General features: G+C 40.2%; 1 protein-coding gene across 1 annotated transcript; it reads left to right on the top strand.

Moving 5' to 3' along the window:
- The first annotated feature begins 821 nt into the window (after positions 1-821).
- On the top strand, positions 822-23,247 carry TMEM242 (transmembrane protein 242). Its single transcript, XM_032185187.1, has 4 exons — positions 822-977; positions 2,246-2,346; positions 8,051-8,188; positions 22,122-23,247. The coding sequence occupies exons 1-4, from the start codon at positions 860-862 to the stop codon at positions 22,218-22,220; spliced, it is 456 nt and encodes a 151-aa protein (XP_032041078.1). The 5' UTR covers positions 822-859; the 3' UTR covers positions 22,221-23,247.
- The last annotated feature ends 549 nt before the right edge of the window (positions 23,248-23,796 follow it).

Genomic DNA, 23,796 nt, shown 5'->3' with positions numbered 1-23,796 from the left:
AAGACAGAGTGGGTTTCATGGGTTTTATGCCCTACTTTAAGTCTTTGTGAATGATTAATAGAGACAGATCTTATCTGACTCTCTTAAAGATAGATTCCTGGCATTGTTCAAACCAAGATTAAATAACACCATTATTCCTTTTCTCATCTTTCTCCCTTGTCCTGGAGATTTGAAAGAAAGTGATGTGTTGATTGATGTGAACTCAAAAAAACTATCTTGAAAAGAAAATCCAGGACTTAATCATCAAGGACAAAAAAAGAGGTTATTATCCCAACAGTTCAATGATTCTCTTTGTAGGTATCTGGGTGATCTGGGCACAATTTACACTCAAAATGTATGTATGCTGTTGTTTTAGTTTTATGCATACTAATGACATCTAAATACTTTATATGACCGTATACACTTCAGCTTTAAGATACAATACAAATATTATTTTTATTATTATATATGTATATACAGAGAGAGAGCTCGTGTTTCTCTCCCAGCTGCTCCTTCATGCCCAAACGCCGTGCAGCCGGCGCAGCACACGCCCTGCCAGGAAAGGCTCCGGGTTGGCTTTCACAAGCCCTGCGACCAGGAAGTTTCCCAAAATACTCCATTTTTCGCCTAGCAACCCAATCCCCCGCAGTGAGCCGCTCGGGTACAAACTCCAGAGGCTCACGGGGAGGTGCACTGAGGGAAGCCGGGGAGGGAACACCCGGGGGGGGGCTGCGCCCGGCCGCCTCCTTGCCAGAAAAGGCTGGTGTTCAGACGCTGGAGGAGGAAGAGGAGGAGGAGGAGGAGGAGGAAGGGCGGCTGCCTGTCCCTGCCCTCCTCCTTCCCTTCCGGGTTAGCCACCGCTGCCGCCTCCTGCCGAGCCATGGGGGACGCCCCGCAGGGCGCCGCGGCGGCTCCGCTGGACGCAGGGCTGGGACCGGCCCTGCCCCGGGGAGCCGGGAGCTCCGCGGCCGCCCAGGACGAGGTCTTCCTCATCAAAGGTGCGGGGATCGGTGGCGAGGAGGAGCCGGCCCGCGATGGCCCCGGCCCGGGCTGGCCCCGGCCGAGGATCAGAGCCCCCCGGGGCGCCCCCGCTGCCGCTCCGGCTCCGCCGGGGCTGGGGACCCGCGCCCGCTGCCCCCGGGGGCGCTGAGGGGAGGTTCCGGCCCCAGGCACGCGTGGAGGTCCGCCTCTGCTGAGGGCAGGAGCTGATAAAAACCCGTGGTTGTTTCCGAAATCAGGGAAAAAAAATCACAACCAGGTTGCTGGTTAGTAGACCCTGAAGTGTAAAAGGCAGCGGGCGTCCCGTGTGCTGGCACTGCCTGAGGTACCTCACGTGCTTCAGTGACATGATTACAGCAAACTTCCTCATCAACAGTAACAGCCTAATTAATTTTTGAAAACTGGGCCCTAGCATAAGAATGTTTTGCTTCTTGCTTTCTATTCAGGCCATTTGATTTTTAAACCTGACTGCTGTTTATTTTTTTTTTTACCCAGCACAGGCTGGGTGTCAGTGGTCACAAAATAAGAACATGTAGCCCCCTAAAGAGGGGATTTCAGTATGAACCAGATGCTTTTGTACAGTGCACCCAGCCTGGTGCATCTTTCTCTTAAAAGCGATCTGGTTGTGGCTACACATGCCTTTCTGATGCAAGAAGCAGAGGGACCAATGGACCCCACGTAACTTTGGAAACACTGAAGAACTGAAAGTGAGGGGCGCTCTGTGTCTTGGGAAAGCTCATGCCTTTTTATTATTATTATTTTGAAATAGAGCATTAGAACAGAAAACGGACAAAACCAAGGAAATGTTGCTTACAGAATGGTTTTCTGAGGTACTCACGGATTTCTCAGATGTCTCTTCAAAGTATCGAATGATGCAGCAGAAGAATTGCATACATCTTCCTCTGGAGAAGGGCAAGGCACAGTGATAGAGCAAGGTGATTTTAGTAACCTGGCTCTGGAGTGAGAGAGGCTGCTGAGGGAGCAGTGGACATTTGGAAGTACTGTGAAAAGGCATTCTGGGATGCAAAAGACTTCTGCATTCTGTGCTTCACAAATAAACACTTGCTATTCGTTGTCAAAGTGCTCTATTTCAAAAATAATTGTCCTACTTGCTGTACTGAGTTAATGTAAATAATTTGGACAACATCCTTTCCCTTCAGCACATGCTGACATTCTCATTTTTCAGTTATTTTCAAAACAGGTTTTTACTATTTTTCACCCTAGAAAACAAAATCTTAATTTTTATTTCTTAAACTTTTCTCGGCAGGTGGAATTTTTCTGGGTACTGTCGCAACAGCAGGAATGATAGCAGGTTTTGGCACCACACTTGCCATGACAAAAAAGAAGAATCCAAACTGGTTCAGTAAGGTTTGTTCCTTTTAAACTATTTTCCAGTTGTGATACACAGAAAAAAATGCAAAAAATTGCTTATAAAAATGTTGATACATGTAGAACTTGGCTGTCCAAAGTTGATGGTAAGAGCACTAGACCTTAAATTAAGTCATTAGGAGTAGTAATAGTTTAAAAAATCAATTCAGAGTTGGTGCTGCTAAATACTTTAGTGCTTGAGATTAGTTGAAATAAAACAACATTAAGCTTACCCTGTTAGCTTTAATCATACTACTGCTATACAATGCAATGTAATCAATGATCTATTTTTATCCTGTGATGTGAACATCCTTCAGTCATGAGCCTCAGCGATCCAACTTATCATGCAGTCCTGTGGTGCTATCATGAATTGGGAAGAGAGGAAACTATGGAGTAACAGTGGGATGGAGAGGCAGAAAGCCTGTAAGATGTGGAATACATAATATGAAAAAAATAAAACACTGTGAGAGGTTGTTCCATAGGTTATAAGAATGTATTACAATAAAGAAGTTCTCTTTTTTAACTTCTTTTTTAAAGTCCTTTATCTTGGACACAGCATTTTTCCAGATACTGTATATTCTTGGCTGTCAGACCTGTCCTGTTAGCACTGTGATTTAATCAAGAGTGACATTACATTGACATCCTAAAATACATTTGCTGGAAGTGGCTCCATACGATACATACCATTTAAACTTTTACTGAAAACCAGTATCTGTTACTATCTGCGCAAATGAATTTTAGCAATTTGCTAGGAAAAAAATATGATTCCTGGGTTCCTTAACTTTAATACTGCAAAGTGTAGAAAGAAGGCGTTTTGTCAAGGTACTTGTAGGTGAGCAATTTCAAAAGGGAAGACTAGACTTAGAGAACGTCTGTAGAGGCTCTCTGAAGTTTTGTTACCAAAGAGGTAAAGTTTTGCGGTAGCATTCTTACTTAAATGTAGACTTACTGCAGGTCATTTCCTATTATATTTAATAACACATTATGCATAAGAATAGAAATGTACCTATGAATACCTAAAGATGATTGCATCCTTATTAGATGCTTAATGTCTAAACAGTATTTTATTCCATTTAAGATGAGGCCATAGCTTGGCAGGTACGTCAGGCAAACATAAGCCAGCAGTGCTGTTCAAAGAAGTAACCCAACCATCCCAGAATTAATGCTGGAAAGAAATAAAAGACCCATTCTTTCAGCATCTTTGCTGGTTTGCGCTACCTTTTGTGCCAGTGAAACCACAGCATACAAGTCAGAGTAGAAACAAGCAAATGTGACATGGTCTGGGACCAATTTAAATAGTTTGATGGGAGCAAAAATAGCAATTTAATAGAGGAGTTGTAGCATCACAGCATCATGATTGCTTTCATATTTTGAGAAAGCAACAGTATGAGACCCTAGTCTTGCAGAATGGCATTGATGTTACCGGCAAGAGATAAGGCTGAAATTGAACTTATTGTACCTCCTTCATGGCAGTGGACTTAACTAAGCACCATAAGAATTTGTAGAACCAGAGCCCCATATTTACTTTGAAATGAGGCTACATAATCCTGTTTTGTGAATGACTGCAGAGGCTTTCAATTAAGAATTGAAATTTCAATTGTTTGGGGATGTGTGTGTTAAAATTAAATGGTCATATGCAGCAGCTTCCCTATGAGAAGCATCCAATTTTACCAGCATTTAGTCAGGTGTTTAATTTTACAGTGGGTTAGGTCATATAAAGCAGTGAACACCCTGAACAGTCAACCAAAGCAGTTGAACTTAACATTCATTTATTTTAAGCACTGCTTCCTTTCAGATACATTCATATACACAAGAGAACGTTTACAGGATTGAGGCCTGGGTCTGGAAAAAAAAAGTCATTTCTTTTTCTCCCATTTCCTGCTCGTATTTCCCAGAAAAAAAAAAAATACAGTGTGGAGCATATATTTTGGCATTGGTTAATAGCTGATTTTTTGAATCAAAGAGTTATCCTTTGTTTTCTCTTCATTACTGCTCCTATACCGGGGAAAAAATCTGTACATAGAATAACAGGTTTATGAATAAAAATGTTCTTTTTGTTGGTGATGCCTTTTTCTCCCATGATATCATACTAGTTTACTCTTGTCATCTTATTTTTAGCAGTTCATTAATCAGGATTCTCGATGCTTCGAACACAGTATCTGATAATCATATGACAAATTGTGGTGTTTACAGAGATCTTTATATTTAATAACACCGAAGAATCAAGCTTTTGACCAAACACGGTTTGACTGCTGTCAGTAAAACCAAGTCAACTGTTTCTTCATAGCACTTATTTTTTTTGGGACAATCAAGCATTTAAATAGCATTCGAGTTTTTTTGCCAGCAATTTTCACAGATAATGACTTCTATTTAAAGATTCTGTGTAGAGGTTATTTTTGTCCATTCTTTTTCCATCTTCCAAGTGGGAGAAGTTCTTCTACATGTTGTGTATGTTTAGACTCTTGAGGCAGGAAAACATCAGAAATAATCATCAGCATTTTTAGATCTACTCAACACAATCTCTACCGAAGAAGTTAAGAAAGTTCATTAGCTGTGGTAAGGAAATAATAGGACGTGGTTTAATGGTGTAACTAGAGATCTCCCAAGTTGGTGTCCATGCTCATATGTGTATGTATACACACATGCTTACAGAGCAGTGTTTCGTTACCAGCTTCCACTTTGGGGATGTCCAAATCAGAATAAATAAGGATCAAGACAGATTTTGCTCATGCTCTTTGCAAGTGTGTATTTGTCCTTGGTAACTGGCTAGAACTAAATCCAAAGGACAAGCGTTAGTACTGAGCACTATCTTAGGATCATTTCAACATTTTGATAAATACAAAGCCAAGAGGAAAAAAAAATATTGATGCTTCTTCATTGATCAAATACCACACTGATAAGCATTGTTCATGTGCTGAACTTTATCAAAGAAGAAAGAGCAATTAAAAAAAAGTCTTAACAGAGAATGCAGAAGATTTTTTCCTACCTTTTGTGATAAACAGAGAAGTGCAGTTCTTTAAAATAATTTTCCTCTAACACATGTCAGATCTTTCATAGAATGGCTCAGGTCGGTGTTGTGGTTCCGCTTGAGTGGGCAGCCGAGCTCCACCACAGCCGCTCTCTCACTCCCCCTCCTCAAAGAGGAATGGGGAGAAAATATGTGAAAAGGGCTCAAGGATTGAGATAAGGACGAGAAAATCACGCAATAATTATTGTAACGGGCAAAACAGACTCGGCATAAGGAGATAGTAAGATTTATTGCCTACAACTAACAAGCGAGAGAAGTGAGAAAACAAAGGAAAAAAAAACCAAAAGCACCTTCCCCCCCATCCACCCTTTTCCACCTCCTCCCCCCGAGCGGCGCAGGGGAACGGGGAATGGGGGTTATGGTCAGTCTACAGCACTTCTTCTCTGCCGCTCCTTCTCGGTCACTCTTGTCCCCTGTGCTGTGGGGTCCCACCCACGGGATGCAGTCCTTGATGAACTGATCCGGCGTGGGCTTCCCACAGGCAGCAGCTCTTCCAGAACTGCTCCAGATATGGGTCCGTACCACGGGGTCCATCCCTCAGGAGAAAACTGCTCCAACCTGGCTCCCCTACGGGCAGCTCCTGCCAGATCACCTGCTCCTGCGTGGGCTCCTCTCCACGGGCTACAGGTCCGGCCCGGAATCTGCTCCGGCAGGGGTCTTCCACAGGCGGCAGCCTCCGTCGGTGCAGGGCCACCTGCTCCACCGTGGTCTCCTCCACGGGCTGCAGCGTGGAACCCTGCTCCACCGTGGCACTCCATGGGCTGCAGGGGGACATCCTGCTTCACCATGGTCCTCACCACAGGCCGCAGGGGACTTCTGCTCCGGCGCCTGGAGCACCTCTCCCCCTCCTTCTACACTGACCTTGGTGCAAAGCTGTTCTCTCACTCCCTTGACTCTCCCGGCTGCTGTGTGGCGCAGCGTTTTTTTCCTGTCTTAAATATGCTCTCACAGAGGTGCAAACAACATCGCTTATTGGCTCAGATCTGGAAAACAATGGGGCCCTTCCTAAACATGGGGCAGCTTCTAGATCTTTCTCACAGAAACCACCCCTATAGCCCCCTGCTACCAAAACCTTGCCACGTAAACCCACTACAGTCGGAAGGGACCTTAAAGCCCACCCAGTTCCAGACACCTCCCCGCAGACCAGGCTGCCCAAAGCCCTGTCCAGCCTGGCCTTGAGCACCTCCAGGGATGGGGCAGCCACAGCCTCTCTGGGCAGCCTGTGCCAGGGCCTCACCACCTTCACAGTGAAGGATTTCCTCCTAACATATAGTCTAAATTGCCCCTCTTTTAGTTTGAAATCTTCCCACAAGTTAATTTTTAGTCACTTACACATTTTAGACTACAAGTGAAAGAACTCTTTACTGATTATATTTGTATGCCTGTACTCTCATTAATTTACCTCTGAGCAATATTTTTTATTTTATTTTATTTTTTTATTTAATACCCAGTACGTAAGTAGGACTATTCAGTTGTGTGAGGACCACAGATGCCAGTCTTTAGTTGTTACCTTCTTAAATCTATGTTTCTATGTGAAGAATTGAACAGTGATCCTTCTGAGGGGGAAAAAAACACAAACCCTTTTACTGACATTTACCACTAGGAGTGAGAGGATTACATCCTACTGCTGTTACAGCCTACACAGACTGAAGCTCTCCTGCAGCAGATAAGTAGAGAGAAGTGGGCAGTGTGATCCGAGAACGGCTGGCTAGCAGCAAACACGTGGTGTGAATTGATTGATGTAAGCCAGCACACGTTTGTGCACTTCATAGCTGCACTGTGCCCTGATGTGCTGCAACTGAAAAGGTTTAATCGTGGTTGGGACTCAGTTGTGGTTGAGGCTCCTTTCTTCTTGGCCTGAGATGACATCCCCAAGTGTTTTTGTTTTCAGGACACATCTCATGGAAGACTCTCAAGGAGCAGAATCATAAGAACACCCACTCTTATTTCTGAGAAAAATGGAAGTATGAACACTGAATAGCATTATCTTTGTTACCACTTAGTGAACTCCGCAGGGGATGGGGTTTAACGTTGCTGCTTATTCTTTTCAAAAAAATTCCTAAACAGTTTCTAGACCTCCTTCAGAATTCCGCCTCTCAAAAATCAGTCCTTCAGTCACAGTTATATTCTGCCTCAAACTGAAAGCTACATAGGTTCATCCAGTTTTCTCATTCGCTACTTTAGGAGTGCAGGTAAAAACATAATAGACTGAAGGCCTTGACCTGCTCATACTCCTCCTCTCCTCCCCCAGTAAAAAGTACCAAAATCAGTTTTGTAAAATGATTATGTTCTGATGTTTGTAGCATAAGGGCTTTTGATCCACTTCGGGGTTCTGATCCTGAGCCAGTTTTGTATTTTGAGTGGTGGGATACCTGCCAGATTCTTGTGCTCTTGAAACACTTCATTTCGATGTTTCTGGGTAATAAAAATTATCCCCAGGTGCTACTGGTAGCCATGAAAGCTGTTCCTGGTGAGAAAGCAGCTTATACACCTACTTTGTGTCTGTTTGGGCCTGCCAGCATCCATAACAAGAGCTTCTGTGGCCACACTACTACAGCTGGCAGGACAGGAAATATTATAGAGCACTAAGTTAAACATTTTAGTGTTTTGTTTTGTTTTTTTTTTTTTTAAATCAACTATCATTCAATTTGTCTTGATCACTGTTTTTGCTCCTAGGGTATTACTGCCACAGCTGCATTACCAGAGAGTGGTTCATCATTGGCCTTACGAGCCCTAGGATGGGGCTCACTCTATGCCTGGTGCGGAGTTGGATTGCTAAGTTTTGCCATCTGGAAGGCGCTGGGTGTTCACAGTGTGAGTAGCAAGCATGATCCTCTCAAATACCATATTTTTCCTTGAATCAGTCATCTTGGAGTGTCATCTCTATACTACAGCCTGGCAGTACTCCTTCATTCCCCAGATGTAGAGTGACTAACCTGAGGGCTCTGCAGTCTGGAAAGTCATTCTTGCATCTTCCCAAGTGGGATGTTGTGGGAAGAGACAACCTGGGGGGAAGAACAGTTTTGTCCTGTTTATGTTTATTTACACAGATGTTTCAGATTCTTCAGAAAAGAGTCAGTGTTCTACTGCAGAGACTAAAATAGTAGCAGTAAGCTTTCTGTATCCTTTGCTTACAGAATTGAAGGCTACCCCCAAATCCTATCTTTAGAGCTGCCTGTTTATTTGTTCAAGGTCCATTTTCTGCATCAGGACATGAGGGACATAAAAGCTGAGAGGAAGACAGCTTTCTTTCTAGTGGGTTTCTGTAAGGGGCAAAGGGGCAGAAGACATGTAACAGAGCGCTATTCCACCACATGCCATGTCAAGGCAAAGAAACTCGGGAAGCATCTGTATGTCTCAAGGGGCCAAGGCTATCTTTAGCCAAGTGCTTATGTTCCAGTGTTTCACAGCGTTGAGTGTGAACACTAGAGTTCATGTAAGCATTTTGGTTTGCCCCTAGTAACGAGCCCATGACTGAAGAGTTCCCCTGCAGCTGTTTGGCAGAGCTGTCTACATCCTTTTAAGGGGTAGGAATGAATAGACTTCCTCTACTTTCTGTGACAAATTAATTCTATATTCAGCAAAGCATTTCATGCTCTCCAGACACTAAAAGAAGCAAGATATTACTTCATCCTGATGCTCATTAATAGCTTTATTCAAGTTCTCACTTCTTGTCCACTCTGCCAATGCATCCTGCGGGTTACCATTTGGGTCCCAGCATACAATCACATCTTCCCTGGTCTCCAATGTTGAATCTCACTAAGAGCCATTAAATGCAGGCAAAACACAACAAAGCATAGCAGGACACAGGATGCAGCATTTTGTTTATACTCAAGTCCTTGTCAGGCTATGGTGGAATAGCAGAAAAGGGGTAACAAGAGTGGGAATACCAATTTATGCTCTCTGCATGCTGACCTACAACAGTCCACTCAATTTACTGTCAGTATATCATCGTCCAAGAGGATTCATTCTGCTAGAGTATTTCTGGCCCTGCCAAAGGATAGCAAAATATGACTCTAGTCAGCAGTTTCCATTTACTGTTGGTCAGTAAGCTTAATTTTTATTGTCTTTGAGAAATGCTGACCTGGACCCACAGTTGCTTGCTTTTCTCGTGAGACCACTTTCCTTTAGACTGTATGACAGGAAACAACGGCATAAACTTGAGATGGCCAAGTCCCAGGACATGTCACAGTCTGACAGGGAGCTTCCTGACAGCAGTGGTTCTTGGGTATTAAGCACGCAGCACAGGGCACAGCCTTTTAGCAACTAGTTGAACGCTCCCAGTCAAAAAGTCATTCCTTATTTTATTCTGCGTTATATTAGTGTTGAAAGGAAATAGGAGTAACTCTTAAAAAGCTGCTGAAAATGCCTGTTGGTAGTGGTTTCTGTTGTAGGCTGCTCACATTTTACAACATGGCACAGTTAGAACTGCAGACACTGAAGGAAGCAGATTTCTGTCAAGACCCTTTGGCCACCCATGATTTTGAACAGCTGTGTCCCTGCTTTCTACTGACATATCTATTGCTTTCATTATAGACTTTTAAATGCCAGCTGCAGGAAAGAAACTAGTTTGATAGTACTAAAAAACAAAAATCGGCATTTGTAAATTGACTGTCATGCGTTTCTTTATCCTGTTTTACCTTATGTCTGTTAAAATCAAACATAAATGTTTAAAGTAGCTAAAGGTGCAAAATCAAAAGTGTTAAAAATGAAATACTCTGACCAAAGAGAAGAGATTCTAGAAATGTTCTTAACTGTAAAGAACAAGTCATTTTTGATTGTCGTTGACACTTTTTGTGTACTATTTTAACATAACAATCAGAGCAAATATTAACTCATAAAAGATATTTCATGGGGTAACACAATACATTTGAAAATTCTTCATTGCTGTCACATAAACAGAGATAATATACTAGTGACTGGTCAGTTACAATACTAACTTTTAAGGACCCATATTAAATGCATTCATTGTATCTAATAGTTATTAGATAATTCTCCAAATAAATCAAGTTTAATTTGTATGAACTATTTACTGGAGTTATCACTTAGCAAAATAAAGTTTCTTTATGTATTTTCAGACCTCAGAAGCCATTCCTGATTTTACACTAAGCTCCACATTTCAAATTTTAATTTCAGTTCACCACTTTGAAAAGAGGCTCTTACAGGCTTACCTGAATAAAAACATCTTATGTCTTCAGTGTAATTGAATGCTGTGAGTTCAGTTGCACAGTAATGGTTGCAGGTTCCAAAGTACCATAGACCTGTAGAAACTGAAATTATAGTTTCAATTGAAGGATGATGTACATAGATTTTAAATCTGTGACTTCAAAGCAAACTTTAACCTCTGAAAGCACTGTATTATACATGACCTCAGGGAAAGCTTGATTCATTTTGATGCCAGGAACCTGTGAGATCTTAATAACTAAACTTTTGGCAGCTGGACAAAGAGAAGAAGAGCTTGCTGCCCTGCCCCTTCACCTTACTGCCTTTAACAGCAACCAGCTGCCTTTGGGACCTGCTAATTAGCGATCTGGCCCTGCTGCTATCCTCTCTCAGCTGGGCACCAACTTCATTTGTTTAAGAGCTACTGGTAATATTAGTAACAATATTATGACAGCTCATATGGTGTTTAAATATTAAGTTGTTAAGCATAATAAAGTTCTAATTGTAAACACCACAGATGTTTCATTTAGCAAAAAAGAAGCTGCGTCTGTCACACATAAAAATGCATTAGCTCCAGCGTGTTCTCAAATTCATTGTCAGCACTGTCCTTGTGAGTGTCTGGGTGGGATCTCAGTGAAAAAAGGACTGACTTTCACGTACAGTTTGGAGGGGAGTTCTGAGTCAACTAAAACTGAGCTGCTCTGTGGTTTGATGCCTAATACCATCTCAGGGAGTAAAGCACAGGAAGCCACAGTGGAAAATCAGGTGTGATGGGTTGGAGATCTCAAAGCAATAGCTCTCTGGCCATTGACACTATTGAGCAGTTTTCCCCCTGACTGATCATCCACATAAACTGCTGAAGTTCATGCACACCAGAGCTTGCTCGGACTTTCAAGGAGAAGCAGAGCTGGGCAGTGAAGTTGGAGAAGTTCAGCAAATGATGTGCTGCATGCTTTGAATCACTTTAGCCATGCACTGGTTTGTAGTGGTGGGGCACTTAACTGGTGTCCATCACTTGTAATCAGTGTGCTTGCCATTCATCCATTTTGATCATATTTGTGCCCATAGGATAAGTGGTAAGCATCTTCCACTCACCTGGAAAGACAAAACTAAAACCAGCAATGAGGCTGGTACAATTTCTTTTTCCTTTTTTTTTTTTTTTTTTAAAGAAACTAAAAAAAGTCTGTATTATAATATTATGATTCCTATCTGTCAAGTGCCTGCCTGTTATGCCCTCCTGGGCAAAGCAGGGTCCCCATAGGGGTTGGTGTGCAGGAGGGCAGTGGCTATAGGCTCCGCTGCACACAGGGGCCAGGGGACTTGGGTATATATGTGTATAGTTTGTCTCACTTGCACTGCAGCTACATCTGCTGGCGGCAGGAGAGAACATCAGCACGTTCAATGTCTAGGAATAAGCCAGTTTTATTTTTCACGCTTATTGAACGAGTGTTTTTAATTGCCTTATAATGGCCTGTTTTCTTAAACAAGTATGACTGTAGTGGCAAATGCTGTTGCCCCTGGTTAGAGCCCAGAAGAGCACTTTTCATTTTGTATCACTGCCAAAATACTGTGATTTTTAACATTCAGGGACGTGGTCCCTGTGAGCATCAATTATCAACGGGACAGGGTGATTGATAAAGATACGTATGACTGTAAGCTTTGTGACTGTTTAAATTATCTTGTCATCACTTACAAAGTCAGAGATGGAACGACAAGAACAAACCGGCACGATATTTCCTTGATAAGTTATAATTGCTGTAATTAATCTGCGTCTGTGGTTCTGGAGCAGCGTTGCGAGTACTCAGCAGTTCGTGTTGTGGAAGGAAACTGGAACTGCAGTGTCGTGAAAGTGCTTTGTCCTTACGCCTCCTGACTCAGCCTGCTTTTGCTGGAGAAGCCAGCACAGAGCAGTCACTGCTGAGATCTGTTCTGGACACTAGGATGATGCTCCAGCGTTGGTGATACTAAGTTTTTATTTAATCTTTGTGGTTTATTGGTTCTTAAAACAGTGCTGTGACGATGCCTACTTCCAGCTCTTAAGTGGCTTTATTGTTAAGGGTGGTTCCCCGTAGCTGTACAGCCTACTGATTTTATGCTAGCATGAAAACCCAGGAATGACAGCGAGCCACTGATCTTTATATCTCGGAAAGGGATATAAAAGATTTTATGCTGTCTCAGGATGGGCTGTTAATATCCCCTGACTGCAGTTATCACTGTTGAAATCTTAGAATATCCTGGTAAGTAATAAACCCTCGTAAATTCCTGGGAACTGTTATCCCTAAACTGAGAAGTGATGGGTCAGTGAGGACTTGGGCTGAAAATGGTTTAAATTTTGTTTTTCATTAACGTGAAAGAGAAATCTTCATTTTCAGGACGTAGGAGCTTATGGTTATCTATTTTTACATTGTACCCCGTGCAGAAATTATCTAGCTGTCATTAACACTTAGAATGACTTTTTTAACTCGCTTCCCACAATTTCTTAGGAAAATACTTTCAAGTAGGTCCACCTTTGACTACCTCAGGGCCTAGCAGCTCTGTATTAGCAAGTGTCATCAAACAACATCAAACAGGTCAGTGAAGCAGTTTGGGTCTGGGGACACCTACAACCATATCTAGGGGATTTTTAAAATCTGGACTGACTCTAGCCTTGTCCCATGGCATGGGTATGTCCCATGTCCCTTGGGTAGCACCGTCTCTTTCAGGGACAGACTGGTCTTAGGTCTCAGGTCGTCATGTATTATTACAGTAGGCTTGTGTAGTTACTTGTGCTGAAATAAAACCTTTCAGTATCTAAAACCATAGGGTTACCAGAGGTGAGAAGTAACTGATCAAAAAGGAAGTGGCACAGACTCTTTTATAAATCATTTTCTAATGATAAATTGTCTGAACATTGTGGTGTTTAAACAGTTCTGATCTTATCTCCATCCATGAAGGCACAGAGTGCAGCAATGCAAACCGTGTCTGTGAGTACACTGTTAAAAAACTTGGTAAAATTGGTGGTCACAGAATAGTCCTGGAAACTTGGAGGAAAAAAAAAAAAACACGTCTCTGAATGAGGCCCAAAATCTATTGTTTTGTTTCTGTAATATTACTTCACATTAAACACTTTAATTAAGCTAAAGTTATAATAAAACTGTAAAATCTGAATTAAAAGTCTAATGCAGAGCAGACTTGCTGGAGCTAATACAGTTTGAGTGATTTATCTGGTCTGTCCCCTGCCTTCCCTGCTGCTTAAACATGTCTTTTTAAAGGCAGAAACGTGACATGTTAGAAGTCTGTACAAGCAGGATGCACACCATGGTGTTGCCTTGCTTTATCTGGTGAGTGAAACGGGAAGGGACTACTTTTGTAAAATAAATGATTCCTCATTTTTTGAAAAAGACCTTTTTGACTCATCCCTCTGTCCCCAAGTGCTTTTTTCTTACTCCTCAACCTCTGACTTTAGAGGGTTTACATAGTCTGATTCCCCTGTAGCTGACTGTCATGAATACATTGTTTACATTTATCCATATATTGCATTTGGTCTGCTTATTTTAGAGGGATAACTGATGGTGATAATCACATTAAGCTGAATTCCACTTTCCTTACAATATGGCCGCCGTTTATCAGCAGTACCAAATAACTTGGAAAAATGTTTCACAGTTTTCTAGAAGTTACAGTTAACTTCTGAACCTTTATTTTAAATAAGCAGGGTTTTCTTTTTAATTAAATACTTACAGCTACAGAATACTTGACAACTACTAAAACATACCTCTGAATGCCTGTTGGTATTATTATGTTTTTTACATACCAGCAATTACAAGCCTTTTTTTTTTCTTTGAAGCAGAACAATGCTTCAGCACTTGCACACTGAGGCATTCAACAATTAACAAATGAGACAGAATGTGCTTTAAGAGCCCTTTTGCTCTCCATGCCCTCAGTAAATTAGGTTTTATTTCCTCAGAAATAAAAGCATTTGTTCTCCCATAGGAAAAAGGGTTGGGATGATTCATCTGTAGGTTTGAGAGATCGTGTCTTGTTGCTTATATATCTGTTCTATGGAAAGCTGGGAAAATACTGGGAAGAATTGCCTAGTAATTTGTGACTAATATAGTTACAAAATATTAGTTTATCATTTTTATGGTGACTCCTAATGAAATATCCTCTTTTTCATTGATCTTAACTTTTAAAATATTAACAGCCTAACACAATCGCACAGCTGTGTAGAGACATCTAAAACAATTAGAAATGATACGGAGAATATATGCCTGCCATGGTTTTCTGGTAGGGACAATTCCTAGGCGGGCTGCTTTTCTCTAGAGGAAACCTAGCCTCTAAATCACCATTTTAAGTATAACAATATTAGCATCCCCTCGGCTATTTTGGGAGATACTTGATATAATTTTGTGGGACTATATTCATAGGTACAATATAAATACAAAAGAATATTGGGTTTAAGGGTGGATGATTTTCAGAAATGAAATGAGAACATGGAGAAATTGTCTTCACGAATTACTGGGTTTAGCATCCATAAACAGTACTACTACCTACAGATCTCAACCAACTATAGACATATTGCAGAGGCTTACATTTTTATGCTATTTCATAAATAGCATATGCAGCTATATAATATAAAATATATATATATATAAATAAAGTATAAAATATATAAAAGAAATGTTGCCATAAAAGCATTACATCTCCTAGAATCATCATAGAGTCATTCTAGATGTTTTTTACTATTAGTTTTTAATTTTCCTTGTATTTAATCCCCGCCTATTCATGACTTTTCTAGTCCTTATCATGCTTATGTTTGATTGCACAATAAAATCTTTTCTTTCCTATTTCATGATCACGGAACTCAAAATAATTCAAATTTGCCCTTTTTTTTTGACATTGTTTTACTTCCTCAATACTTGAATTCCAGATTTTAGAAAGAAGATGGAGTACTAGTACAAGTTAGCACTTCCTCCTCCTGTTTATACACAGTTTTTCTGTACTGCTTGTATTGCCTAATTAGTTTGGGGAGGAGAAGACTTGCCTCCACACATATGTACTGCTAGCTTTTTGCAGAAGAAGTAAAAAGAAAAAAACAAGGAACCTGTGAACTTCACTGTGTACTTGGTAGAGCAGAATGCTTATTCAAGGAATAAGACCATCATTTTCTTCCTGGAAAGCCGCTACATCTGCATTATCAGTAGGGACAGCTGTAAGGAAGTATTTCAAGAACACAGGAAGGCTGTAGCAGTAGCTCTCTCGAGGAATTATTTTACTGTGTCTTGGAAGAGACTCGTGGCTGTCAGCTGCCAACAACCTGTTAGGAAGGCAGACAGAATACGGCAGCGTTCAGCCTTTGGTCTGAAATTGCCTCTGTGGAGCAGCTCCAGGTCTCTGGAAGTGTGCAGGTGGATCAGCGCGCTTCTTGGCTGCATGTAATGCAAACTACATGCGTATAACTAAAGTCTGAATAAAAGTTTATCTGACTGGTGTGAATTCCTCATGCTACATCTCAGTACCATGGGGTCTTGTGCTTCATGAAGTGTGGCAGGATGGCAGTGCCTGCTCACCATATGCTTCTGTGGTCTAGGAGCCAAGCTGCTGTGCTGGACTGAAAGTACCCCGTCGTCCCCATCTTTGTGCAACATGATGCGTTGCTTGTGTGCAATTCAGCACTGTTCCAGGCATCATTGCTTAAGAACAGGGCTTTAGTTTTGTGCTGGCTCTTTTCTCAGCCATGAATCTCACTTGTGGCTGATGCGTGCTGTGAATTCCTGGACATACAGAGGAAAAAAATTACTCAGGTTACTTTTTTCAGGAACTACCTACTTGCATGCAATTCATGTTCTTCATTTAATTCAGAAATCCAAATTACAGCACACAAGAGCGTATACAGTGGGGACGCTCATCCTGATGCTTCGGGTCCATTAACCAACATGCTTTATACATTTAGATATTTAACTATCTTAAATTTTAGATTACATTAATTTTTCAAATTGCCCCGGGTGACTAAGGAGCAATGAGTAATACACAATAATAGACTAATCATGTGGATGTTCTTTTCAGGCACCCAGATTAGAAAGTAAGAGTTTACAGAAATAAATGTCAAGTTCCTCAGTGATTTCAAAAATTTTTCACTCCATTTTTCTGCATGGTGTGAAAGCCTTTTACAGTATAGCCCAAACTTTGTACCATTATTTTTATTTTGAAGCCTGGCACAGCATCGCTGGAATCAATGGGAATGGGCTTGAGAATGAAACACTAACATCATCCGGTTTGAGATATCATATGCTACAAAAACCCAAGCTCTTGGCCTTCCACTTCAGAAAAGTCAACTGGGAAATGTACAGAAATTTAAAGTAGGCATATATCTCTGAAGCTAAGGAGAGCTTCTCCAGAAAATGAAGTGCTTTTTTTTTTTTTTTTTTTTTTTTTTTTGTTCTGAATAGTCAGAACACTGGGATTGCCTTTGCCAGTGAAGTGTAAGACCTAAGAATATGGACCAGAGCACTGTTTCCCATGCTTGCCCTGCACCGAGTGCTCCGTTTTACCTTGGCAGTCGGGGAATTGCCTGCAGCTGGCAGGCTGTCGGCCCTGCACTTGGAGTGCTGTAAGGGCTTGGTGCTCACTGTTTTCTGCAAATAACTTGCTATTTCTGCATGCAGGCTTTGGTAAGCGTTTGATAACAAGGGTGACAGCAATCATTTTTAAGATTTGGAAAATGGTGGCCAGAACAATCCTCGCTGATGCCCTTAAACCCGGGGCAACCTGTCTCAGCTTCATGTCTTGCGAGGTGGAAGGTGGCTGATGAGGACATGTGGCATGGACACACCGTATCCAGCCGATACTCCAGTTCAGGGCATCTAACCCCATTTCACTTGGAAGCTAATGTAAGCAGTTCCTACTGGTACAAGTACTAAAATAGGAAGCTAATAATTCCTAGAATCTGGGTTGGCCTATTACGAATGTCAGACATTAAAGAGAACATTTCTTCATAAAACTTTCATTCTAGGATTCAAATAGACTCTTTTAGCCCCTCTTCCATTCATTTTAATATGAACGGCCACGTAAGTGCTCTCAGTAATAGTGCTCTCCCAATTTTTGTGTGACATTCTGTCAACGATGTACATTAAAAAGACATTATTAAATGGAAGATGCTTTTAGGTCCCCATATTTTTGCCACCTGAGGCAGGATCATTAGGTTAAGATAAGAAAATAACAGTGATCTGTAGCTATTACAGATTATTTAATGCAGTAAGGTAGATGATACCCTTTTAGAAAGAAGCCTGACAGTCAGAGGTGGAACAGTTACTGTAATTTATTTGGCAGGAAAAAACAGTGTCAAGCTTTGCAATATCTATGATAAAAAAAAAAAATAAAAATCACTGGAATGAAATTGACTTCAGAGAGTTGCCTCCAGGAAGAGCAAATGCTGGAATGTTAAATCAAGAGATGTGCTACAAATCGTTCGTGTACCACTAGGTGCAGGAGCAGGATTTGAGAGAGCGGTCTGTGGTCCTGAAGGCAGCAGAAGGAGGTGGAATACGTTCAGCTTTTAGTGCTCGGTTTACTCTGCTATTAATCAGAGACATTATTACAGTTGAACTGAGAACCCCAGGGTCCATGTGGCTGGCAATAATAAAGAGGCAGCCATTTCAGTGAATTACTTCAAAACATTCCAGTGGTTAGTGGATAGCGTATTAGCTTTGCTAATTAAATTAACACTTTTTGAATTGAGACCAGTGGCGTGTGTATTTGGGAATCTGGAGAAAATACAGAAGATTTCTGGGTCGGAGAGGGGAGAGCAGATCTTCCAAATGGGATGTCTGCTGAAAAAAAAAGGCAAGGCAAGACATGGATTTGCAACTGCTGTGTTTCCTTGTCAAGAAAGTGCAGTATTCATAGGATATAAAGCTAAATTTATCATTTTCACAAGAATATGACCACAGCGTAGGAGGCTGAATGGATACCAGGAAATCCATTTCATGGCAGGATAGCTAACTCATCACTAGTGAAAAATGTTTGCCTTCACTACAAGGATCCTCTGAAGCTGTGAGTTACTCTGAAGGCCAAATGAGGTCCTATACTAAGTACAGGTTGGCCAGGCAAGGCCAACATACTCAGCTCATGGTCTCTGACTGAAAGAAGTCACAGCCTAAAAGTTGGTAAGACAAGGGTTCATAAGCAGACAGACATTGTCACTGGGAGAGAAGAGGGAGGAACTCTGGGTTGCTGTTTCCCTGGTTATTTATGTGTGCATACACCGGTGCCACCCGTCAGAGAAAAGCTGGGTTTTGGTTGTCCCCATGCATTTAGGTAGTGTGGGAAGTGAGCTGTAGGGGAGCTCTGAGTGCAGGGAGGACACTGGCCAGGATTTACAAGTACATTTAGTTTGTGCAACAAGCACAAACATGGAAATGGAGGAAGAAACTGAAAAGCTGGTGATATTAGTGGAACAGAAGAGAAACCTTAGAAGTCCAAATCAAAGCCCTAATGAAGTCCTATAGTGCAGTTTCATACTGGAGGAAGAGAGAGAAATTAAAAGTCCATAAGTAGTACTACTTACATCTATTACTCAGAAACTGTTGTGGAGAGAAATAGTAGGGTGCAGGATCATTTAACTTGCATAGTAATTTAAGTAAGAGTTGTAGCTGTGACATTTGTCTTGTGAACAATCTGTCCATGGTTAAATAGACTGTGAAGACCCCATGTATAGCTTAGGCCCACGCCAGTCTCCGTGGATAATGCCTTTCTTAAACAGCTGTCACCCTAAACCGTAATGCTGAAGGGACAGTGCACAGTGGTGATCAGCTTGGCTTTCATTGATGTGGCTCACTGTCCAGAGTGGGAATCACAAAAGAAGAAAGTTTGTGGAATAATGTAAAACATTGTCAAACCTGTGAACTGCAATACAAAACTACTTTGTGCCAAAGGGTCATGGAAAAGGACACGGATGCTTGCAAGAGAGGAAGTGATCAATGAGACAGTGCCATCACCTGCAAAGTGCTTTTACAAATAAGCATTAGAATCTACGGAGATAAGGCTGAGGAAATTTTTCAAGGGGTCTTAAAACCAAAAAAAAAAAAAAAAAGGACATTGACATTGAACAGATCAAATTTTGTCCATGTGTTAAAGGAAAATTGCTTTTCTAGAAAATGAGTTGCTTTTACCTGCAGAACATAAATTAGCATTCTGAATGGAGAGAAAAAATCTGCATGTTTTTAAATCTGCAGTAGCTAGCAGTGTTTTAGTGCTTTCTAAATAAATACTTTTTTTTTTTTTCCTTCCTTCAGAATAAACCTGTAGTGTTTTATTTCCCAGAAAAGATTGCTTTGTGCATTTAAGGACTAGGCTTTGACATATTTGTAATTATGAGTTAGCTGTTAGAGTGAGGCAGCGCTGTAGTTCACTGAACGGCTTCCCTACCCATCATCCTTTTTTGGAGACCTTATGTAACTGCTTTTAGTTTTCCTTTGGTATCTTGTGTTGTCAGTGGAGTAATAGAGGTGTCCTGCAGGGCTAAAAATAAATTGAAAATCAGAGTTTAGAAGCAGCCGAAAAAAAAAAGCAACAACAAAAAAGGATGAGAAACAGATTACACCAGATCATATAAAATGATCATAAAAATGGTATAAAATGTTTATTTCCAGTTTTACCAACTGAGCTATGGCAGATCAGGTTAGGATCTGACTATTCCTATGTTATCAAACACCCAGAGAATACTTAGAGTGAGATGAGAGAGCTTGGTTCACTCTCTAGGAAGTAAAAAATATTAAGTATGTTAAATACTTGCCACATGTCAGAGAACTCAGGTAACTTACTTACAGAAGACTAGAAAAAAAGTTTGGGGCAAAACAAAGTTCCTAAAGCATTTCATACTGTAAATACTTGTATTCAATTGTCAGCAATTGTGTAATGTAATTTTGGCTGTTCTCCTACATTGTCTGTGATACTGTGTTTAGGGTCTTTGTAAAAAAAAAAAGCTACAAAAGCTTTTTAGGTTTAACTAAGTTGCAAAGATATTAGGTTAGTAACTATTGTGTTGAGTGCCAAGATTAAAAAAAAAAAAAAAAGAAAAGAAAAAAGAAAAAGAAAAATCAACAACAAACAGCGACAAACCAAGAAATCAATCAAAACAGCTATCTGATCAAAATAAAATGTAAAGCAGAGAGTGGATTACTTTTTGCATAAGAACAAAGACAGGATAAAACTAAAAGGATAATTTGGCTCTGAATTTTCCTCCTACTTCATATAACATGTATTTTTATTTAATTAGCAGTCCCTAGGCATTTTTACTCAAAAATGTGGAATCTAAAATGTTTTCCTCCATCATAATTAATTATTTTCTTAGCAAAGATTTTTAAAATTTCTTTGTAAACAGTTTCTTTCCTTGTATCAGCTGTAATTTGAATAATTGCATTCCAGCAAGTACCAGTTGTCTGCTAGAATTATTCATACACAGAAGGGCCTGGATAGAAAACACCCATAGCTATTTGTTAAAAAACTGATGACCCATAACACACAAAAGTTTGGTGTATAAGAGAAGATGTCTGTTTGGCTGCTTAGAATATACAGATCTCTTGGAACCCCTCCATGGGACATAGTGCTTGAGACAGCATTTTGTCTTGAAGATGTCATTGCATCTGTATTTTAATACCACACATCCTGTCTCCTGTGCTTGAATGTCATAGATTCTGTAGTTTCCTAAAAATAGTAGTTCAGATCTTCCCCTCTACATCCTGCTCTTCATGCAACAGGATTTGTACTGATTTGATTCTTCTATGTCTATCCTTAAAAATATACTACATGTAAAAATATTGGAAGAGAGGTACCTGCTAAATCTAAACAGTATCTTCAAATACAAGTGATTTTTAAAGGAATTAAACCTCAGTTTTGGCTTGCCAGGAAAATCGAATCAAACATTGGTGATAGAATGGTTGCCATAAATATAGATTTGGTGATTGGTTTTAATGTCAACACCGAATATAAAACCAGCAATCTTTCTCTTCTGTAGCAGACAATTTACCAACAAAGAAAGAAAAGCATGGTCCTACGTGTAGTTGTGAATCTTATTTTCCTTCCTACTAATATACAAATTTTGTTTTGTCACCATACTGTTGGATAAACCTCAGGTGAGCTTTTCTTTAAACTTCCTTAAAAATTCTTGAACAGACCTGGTGACTCTTTTATCCATAGCAAGTGTAGAATAAGGCACTGAAGTCAAAATATGGGCATGTTCTATTGAAGTAATTTTCCTATAAACAAACAAAAAAAAATTAAATTTGTGTGTATATACATATACACACACACATACACACATAATAGTTCATCTAATGGTAGTGAATCATTCAGGCAAGTGGTCCAAATTAGGCACCCCAGCGTAGTGCTTTAGAAGTGGGGATTGTTGTGGGTCTCTATACTTTCTTTGACTTAGTTGAACCAGCATATTCAGAGGGAATGTCTTAATTCGCTGTAATTTTTAAGGCCTTTTTGCCTCTTCTTTACCTCACACAGACCTATTTTGTGGAGTAAGCCCAGGTTTCATGGTACTACTTTATTTGCTACTTATTAACAGCTGACAGCCTTTATTTTTTTATGTCTTTTATAGATGAAAGAATTCCGAACTAAAATGCAATCAATGTTTCCAGCAATTCCTAAAACTAGTGAGGCCACTGTTGAATGGGAAGACTTACTTAAATCAAAGTGAAAGAATCGGAAGCATTTGGAGATGGCTCTTTCAGCAAGAACAAGTAGCAAAGTGTCCCATATGAAAAAAAGAGAAGAAAGCTCAGACTGAGCAAGTTACTGGCCCAGTCCACTGAACTTGGGGATGCCAGTTAACATCTAAGAGCAAGAGAATTAAAATAATTATTTATACTGTACTTCTTCAGCATGTTTGGTATAGTTGATATGGGAGGAACTGAACCGTCCGAGACAAGTTTGATTCAACTGGAAAAAAGACTGTATCTTATGAAGACTTAAAGAAGAAACTAACCTTGGTAATAAGTATGAGGACAAAACCCCAATAAACTCCTATCATATCCACCTTTTAAGAGAAATTTTAGGGAATTTCCCTAGGAAACAACGGTACTTTCAGTGCCATTTACATGTACCATTAGGAATATAAACATAAGACAGTTACAAAAGATACATTAATGAGCCTGAAGATAAAGCACACAGTGCACTCTGCTAAAAATAGAGGAGATATTTAAAGTTGTAACAGAGAAAGTGTCTAAACCAAGCTATTTTTATATGTCTGATGGGAAAGTTTAAATACTTCCAATAGGGAAGTAATGATCTACTGAGCTCCTCCGTAGAGCAGCAGCAGAGATCTCAACAAAGTACACTCTTTTTTCTCAGTAGTAGCCTTTTTATTGGATCCTACAGTTGTGAATCTGCAAAAAGCCTCTACTATATTTGTATGGAAATGTTAAGTGTTAGGTGAAAAAAACTTTGTATTTCAGTGGTTCCTGTGGCTCTTCTATTAGGAAAAATAATGTGTCATTTTCCAAACTGCAGTAATCTCATGTATTGTGGGTGTAAACTAGGAAGAATAATGTCTCAAACATTGTATTTGCAGAACTGTAGATCTGTAAAATTGCAGAAATTAAAAAAAAATATACCATCAGTGAACAATCCTTTGTTGAATGCTCAATTATCATTTTTTTTTATTAATTGTGCACAGTCCAATTAAGGCAGCTGTCAGATTTAATAAAGTCCTCTTCAAACCTGTCCTTTGTGATTAAATCTTTATATTCTTAGGAAAAAATGTTTTTTTTAAAAAAAGCTTTAAATGTCAGATGAATAATAGAGAAATATGGTTTTCCTACAAAACGTGACAGCAGCAGAATAATATCTTCAAAGCAGCTGATGTATAATAGTTGACATCTTTTCCATGGCTCGATGTTTGTAATCCAATATGAAATAAATTGTGGTGAATACTGCCATCCTATGCATATGAACAATGGCACTGCTTTCATATTTCTATTTGCATGCAGAGGGATGCCTGCAGTGCCTATGCATACACAGATCAGTAATATTGCTGAGTTACCAAGTTTAACAAGAAGGTCTGCCATTAAAACTGATCAAGTACCAAACTGAAGTAAATAAATGCAGATCTCATGATGCCAACTAAAGGTTGGTCACCTTAAGTTTGTAAAGTGGGGTTCAGGTCACTTGGCTTTATCTGCACAAAATAACTTTTGGTAAAATCTCATCTAAATTAGTCATCCAAGTTGCCTGCACCGTCGATTTGAGAAAGACAGGACTGGTCAGGGGGCAAC

This window comes from Aythya fuligula, chromosome 3 (assembly GCF_009819795.1).
Source record: "Aythya fuligula isolate bAytFul2 chromosome 3, bAytFul2.pri, whole genome shotgun sequence".
In the NCBI taxonomy this organism is placed as follows: domain Eukaryota; kingdom Metazoa; phylum Chordata; class Aves; order Anseriformes; family Anatidae; genus Aythya; species Aythya fuligula.
The sequence above is the reverse complement of the archived record's forward strand: the minus strand, read 5'-3'. Positions and strand labels throughout refer to the sequence as shown.